This window comes from Marmota monax, unplaced genomic scaffold (assembly GCF_021218885.2).
Source record: "Marmota monax isolate L192 unplaced genomic scaffold, Marmota_monax_Labrador192_F-V1.1 WCK01_AAM20220418_F8-fsc00039, whole genome shotgun sequence".
Lineage (NCBI taxonomy): Eukaryota > Metazoa > Chordata > Mammalia > Rodentia > Sciuridae > Marmota > Marmota monax.
Genome location: NW_026693602.1, coordinates 1,656,213 through 1,662,212, shown reverse-complemented (window position 1 = coordinate 1,662,212; position 6,000 = coordinate 1,656,213). Strand labels below are relative to the sequence as shown.

Genomic DNA, 6,000 nt, shown 5'->3' with positions numbered 1-6,000 from the left:
GACGCCGCCCCGGCAGACAGCAAACCGTTAAGAAAGCGCCTACTACGACGCTCGCGTCACGCCAAGGTTCCGACGCACAACCTACGTCTCTGAGCGCTCCCTCGAGGCCCCTCCTACCCTTCGCTCTAGAGCCCGCTAGAGGGCCGAAGGGGGCGTGGCCAAATATGAAGAGAATGCGCATGCGCGCTTGGGATCAGCCAATGAGCTAACTAGCAATCTCGCGAGGGTTGAAAGTCGGTGGCGTAGGTAGTTGTCTGGGATGCTAGCGAGGTAGATGATATCTATCAGAGGAAGAAGAGGAGGAGGTGAAGCGAGTTCCCAGCCTCAGTCTCTCTTTCGCTTTCCTTTCCCTCTCCCCGAGCCCTCCGCCTTCCTCTAAGTCAGCCCGCCCTCTCTGACCTCAGTGACCTGGTTGGCCCCGCCCACCCTCGTCGACGTGATTCCCGCCGTGAGGTAAGCGCCGGTCGAACCCAGAGCCCCGCGGAAGAGGTCGCCTAGGAAAGGGAAGCTGCTGGGCCCGGCTCAGGCCCGTCGCGGAGTCGCGGCGCGGGCGAGGTTCCGGGTGGGCCTCTTGCTGCTCCATCAGTCCGTTGCGACGTAGCCACCCGCGCCTAGGCCGCCTCCTCCATCCCTGCCGGCCAGGCCTCTGGCAGCAGCGGGTGACGCAGACAGAACATCATGTCGTCCGCGGCCGAGCCTCCGCCACCCCCGCCTCCCGAGAGCGCGCCTTCCAAGTCCGCAACCTCTGCCGCCAGCAGCGGGAGCAGCAGCAGCAGCAACAAAGGCGGCCCCGAGGGCGGCGCGGCCCAGGCGGCTCCCTCTGCGGCCGGCGCCGGCCCCGCGGACGCCGAGATGGAGGTGAGGGCGGCTCGTGGCGCGGGAGAGGGCGCAGAGGGGAGGAGAGCTGGTTCCCTCGCCGTGGTGCCGGGGATCGCGCGCAGAGTCGTGGCGAGTCTTTGGGCACCGTGTGATCCGGAGTGGGGTTCCGACTCCTGCGCCCTTGCGTTAACCCAGTGCAGCCGATCCAAATGAGTAAATGGTGCTTTACGTTTAAATTGTGTTTCTTTTGCGAATCTTGCCAAATCTTCGAACGCTCTTATTAAGCAGATGTTCTTGATTACTGTGTCTGGGGGAAACCTATTCCTTCCACCTCCATAATTCCCTCTCTCCTCGAATCTAGGTTTTAGTTTCTACCAAACTTCGGGGGAGGGCGGGGGAGATGCCCTTTAGGAGTGGGATACGCAGGCGGGTGGGTTGGGGCGGCAACTAAAAGCGGCTCATCCGAGGACTTGGGCCTCCTTTCTTCGTTCCGGTCCTTGCGGAGGCGGTATCTGTCTGTTCTGGGCAGAAACAATGGCGAGAGCTAGATGGCCAAATGCGCAGTGGGGATAAGCGGGGCGCAGCTGCTTCTGTGAAGGGAGCGGAGGCCCCTCCCAGGCACTGTTGCACCGGGAGGGAAGCGAGCCTGGCTGCAGCAGCAGCAGCCGTCTTGAGTCCCCATCTAATTTGGGGGTCTGGATGGGTGGATGAATGTATTACAGAATCAGGGCAGATGGTTGGCTTTCTGTACCGGGCATTTCCGCTTTTGGGGTTTTGGCCTCTTTAAGAAAAAAACTTAAGCAATCGCTGTTGAGCCTTTTGGGGCCTGGGTTGGCTAGGGGGTGGTGACAGTACCATGGTTTTGAGTGTGTGCGAATGTGGAAAGATGGGGGACCTGCCAGGCGGGTCTCATGGGTATGCCTCTAGGCTTTGGGATGTCTGGGAACAAAGTGATTGTTTCCAATATTTATTCTTGGCCTTGGACCTATTTGGAGATATTTTGTAGCTCCAGCCCAAAGATTTCTGGGGTTTTCCATACTAAGGCAGAATTAAAGTAATACTGCTTTTAAAATGAGCCTTAAGTCAAAATTAACACAATAAAGAAATGATAATGGAGTTTACCATTGAAGTGATAGTTTTTTTTTTTTTTTGAGGGGGGGACAGCTAGGGTGGGGTAAAGAAACAGAAAGAACTTTAAGTGATGAGGGTAGGTTTCAGTGGAATACATGCTAATACTCTGCAGTTTTCAGTGATTAAGATTTGTTTCACAGTAAAATGTGTTCAGTGTTCTTTTATTTTCCCTTTAAAGTTTTAAATGGTTCTCTTGTATTATCATCGGATGGCTTAACTTGAATTTCAGCCCCAAGGCGTAAGGGGTTTGGAAACCTTTGACACTGAAAGCAATTGGGTGATTAAATATGTAGTTCCCCTACAAAGAGATGTACTTAGTTATCCTCAGGTTTCCAAAGGGACTTCTGTTCAAATTTGGGATAACAAATGTCTTACCAGAGGCCTTATTTAAATATCAAAAAGGAGAGCAATTTAAATAAATATTTTGACTTTTTGAGTTCACATTTTAAAGTTAAAATTGAATTGAAGTTTAAATTTGAGTGATAACGCCTGAAATCAGTAGTATTTTCATTGGCCAGGTGAGGAAATCCAATCTGCTGATCAGTAGAACCTTTGCTAGAACTCAGGTCTGATTCCAAAAGTGAGTCTTTTCCCACACATGTTGCTTTGTCATGTACTTAAGATGCTTGGCAGTTTCAGTTATGGAAGAATGACTTAGTTACTTTTACCATTATGTTAGGAATATCAGTAACTTTAATTTTTATCTTTTTTATTTTTTTCTCTCTACGTTTCATAGTGATTTTTTTTGTCTTTTAAAATAAACGTACCAGTCAGTTTTTGCTGCTGCTTTAGCTAAATTCAGAATCGTTTGAGATTCAGAATGTTTTTCATGACTGAAGGACCTTAGTCTAGTTATGCATTTGGAAAAAAGATATTCTAAATGCCTTTTTCTTGTTTGAAAGTAGAATTTAAGGTGATTTTTTTTCTGACAAATCTCTTTTTCCCATAAAACAATTGTTGGCTTTCCCATGTATTCAGTTAATTTTTCTTCTTGCTTTTTTCCCAGTAATACGTCAAGGAACAGTTCCATTTTTTTTAGTTGTTATGTTTTTGATAGTGTTCACCTTATTTATTCAACCTCATTGACCAGACATAGATAGACATGCTATGTGCCAATAATTGTGTGCCCTTAAGAGGGCTGAAATTCAATTTTTTAAAAATTATTGTAGAACAAAGAATGACAATTGTGGAAAGCACTTTGATTTTCTTTGGGTATACCTTTGGTAGTATTCTAGCAGGAATTTTGTTAATTGAAGTAGATGTTAGTTTGTCACTTTTATCTACAAAGACCAGAGAGTTATGATGATATAAGGGCACACTGATGCTTAAAAGCCTTAGCAATGAAATTAGACTTGAATTTAGGTCATTTTGGCTCTTCTAAATTCCAACAGCTCTTGTCTCCTATACTTTGTGATCATTTATAGCTTTATAATAGTATGTATTGACATGCACAGATTTGGACATTATTAATAAAAAGTATGCTTTTACCAGCTGCTAATTTTTTTAAATGGTTGAGTGGAACTTGAAAAAAAAAAAATATATATATATGTTTGTGTTTATATATATATTAGTTGTCAATGGACCTTTATTTTATTTATTGATATATGGTGCTGAGAATCCAACCCAGTGCCTCACACACACTAGGCAAAGCACTCTACCACTGAGCCACAACCCCAGCTCAATTGCATGGAATTTTGTAGTGTAAAAATTGGTGCTAATTTTTTTGTGGCATTTGAATGCTAGGATAATCATTTGTAAGGATAACATTTAATACTAAGTTAGTAATCACACTGTAGTTAAAGAGTATTCAAATTAGGCTTCAGGATACCTTTTTTGTAATATTCCAGATGATGGAAATTAGAGTGACTAACGCTCCCTTCCATGTGTACATTTGTGTAAAAGCACAGTTAGATAGATGCAATTTTATGATAAAAAGGGGAACTCTTTTCATGTTTTATACTATTTTAATTTGGTTTCATAGTTTTATTAGAAAAAAGAGGTGAGATTGTGGCTCGGTGGTAGAGGGCATGCCTAGCATGTGTGAGGCGCTTAGCAAGGTTCAACCCCCGGTATCACATAAAAATGAATGAATAAAGGTATTGTTTTCATCTACAACTAAAATATAAAGGAGTGTAGATTTGCGCATATGACTTGCATTGATAAGTAATTTTATTTGAGGATGATGTTGATGGTAATATTTTGTTTCAATCTTGGCAGCAGCCAGACAGCTTACAAAATTGGGTTAAACAGATTATTATCCCCATAGTATTTTATTTTATCCTTATCAGGTTTCCTTTCAGCTTAGATGACAGCCATTTAAGTGTGTAGGGAGTTTGGTAAGGAGTATATTATTTGAAATGTGCTTTGGGCTGAAATCAGTGTATAATGGTGAATTGACTATTCTGAAGAACAATTCCATGATTTTTCCTTTCTGTTAGGAAGTATTCGATGATGCATCTCCTGGAAAGCAAAAAGAAATTCAAGAACCAGATCCGACCTATGAAGAAAAAATGGTATGTTCTGGCTTTGTATAGAGTATGTAAAGAAACTTTTTGTTAGATGATTAAATATACTAAATATCCATGTTTAACTTTTATATTTAGAGCACAGATGTTTCAATGAAGTATGTAACCTGGAGTACTATAATTTCTATTTTTATTTGCCTACATAAACCAAATCTGATATTCTGTGAATTAGTGAACATGATGTAATTGTCTAATTATGCTAACACCTTGAGATTTTCAGCATCAAAAGTGAGGTGAGGGGCCAGGATTGTAGCTCAGTGGTAGAGTGTTTGCCTTGTATGTGTGGGGCACTGGGTTCTATCCCTAGCACCATATAAAAACAAATAAATAAAATAAAGATTAAACTTAAAAAAAAGAAGAAGAAGAAATGAGGTGAAGACCAGAGAAGTAGTTATTCTGTGTATATTCATCCCCATTTTTATATTGGAGGTGGAACCCAGAGCCTTGCACATACTCAGTGCTCTACCACTGAACTACCTGCCTAGGCCATGGCTGGGATTTTTACAAAAAGAAAACATGACACACTTTTTAAAGACAAAGTTCACATCCCATATGTTTTAGGAAACAACTTTTTATGTGCAGCGTTACATATGATTTTATATGATTTCTATAACATTTTGTATATCCAAATAGCTACTGTTTTGCTGCCCAACTTAAAGAAAAAATATACATATAGCCTGCCTTTAAAAATAAGTACACTTTAAAACAAATAATGTGCTTTTAAAGTAAATACCCCTTTTACCCTTTACAATTTAGATTCTGACACTAACATTGTATTAGTGAATCTAATTTAAAGTTTGTTGGCTTTAGTTTCATTGTTCTTGATCTCGCTTATGTTTGACATTGTTGACCACCCCCCAAAAAATCTTTACTTACCTTGAGACACCTTTTACTCCCTTGATACCCTATTTGATTGTGCCTTTGTCCTTTGTTACATTCTGAACATTTCTTCCTGGACAGATTGATTATTACTACTGGATTTCACTTGCTGTCTTTAAATGGAATACTTTCAAATCTTTTATTTTGAGCCCAGATACCTCTTATTGCTTGTTGGGCATTTACTTTTAAATCACATTGGGACCTCTAATTTGAGAATATGCAGAATTGAATTCACAATCTTTACTTTACACACATATTTAATGTTATTTCAGTGAATGAAAGTTTCTCAATATATATCCAAGATGCCTGTGACAATACCTCCTACTTTTTGTTTTCTTACTTGTTTACTGTCATAAATCTTTCTTTTTTATTTTTCCCTCTCATCCTAGCTCAATATTCTTTTATTTTGCATGCATGCACTTTTTTTTTTTTTTTTTGCCTCTTAAGTTTTTCAGTTTCCAAGCTTCATTTCATTTTGTGACATGATCTTCCTTTGAATAGTTTTCTTCTAAACAAACTCCCATGTCATCTGCTAGTTCTTAACCATAGCATGGGTAAGTCCCCATTATTTACTCTTCATTCTTGAATCTGGGATTCTGAGCACTACTTCCAAAGACAGAATAAATTTATTTTTGTTTTTGCGGAG

General features: G+C 41.2%; 1 protein-coding gene across 1 annotated transcript in view; it reads left to right on the top strand.

Moving 5' to 3' along the window:
* The first annotated feature begins 235 nt into the window (after window positions 1-235).
* Window positions 236-6,000, top strand: part of Smarca5 (SWI/SNF related, matrix associated, actin dependent regulator of chromatin, subfamily a, member 5) — a 32,690-nt gene continuing 26,925 nt past the window's right edge. The window contains exons 1-2 of the mRNA XM_046459571.2: window positions 236-858; window positions 4,389-4,463. Of these exons, the coding sequence (XP_046315527.1) occupies window positions 679-858; window positions 4,389-4,463 (255 nt within the window). The 5' untranslated portion in view covers window positions 236-678. The remainder of the gene's footprint in view (window positions 859-4,388; window positions 4,464-6,000) is intronic.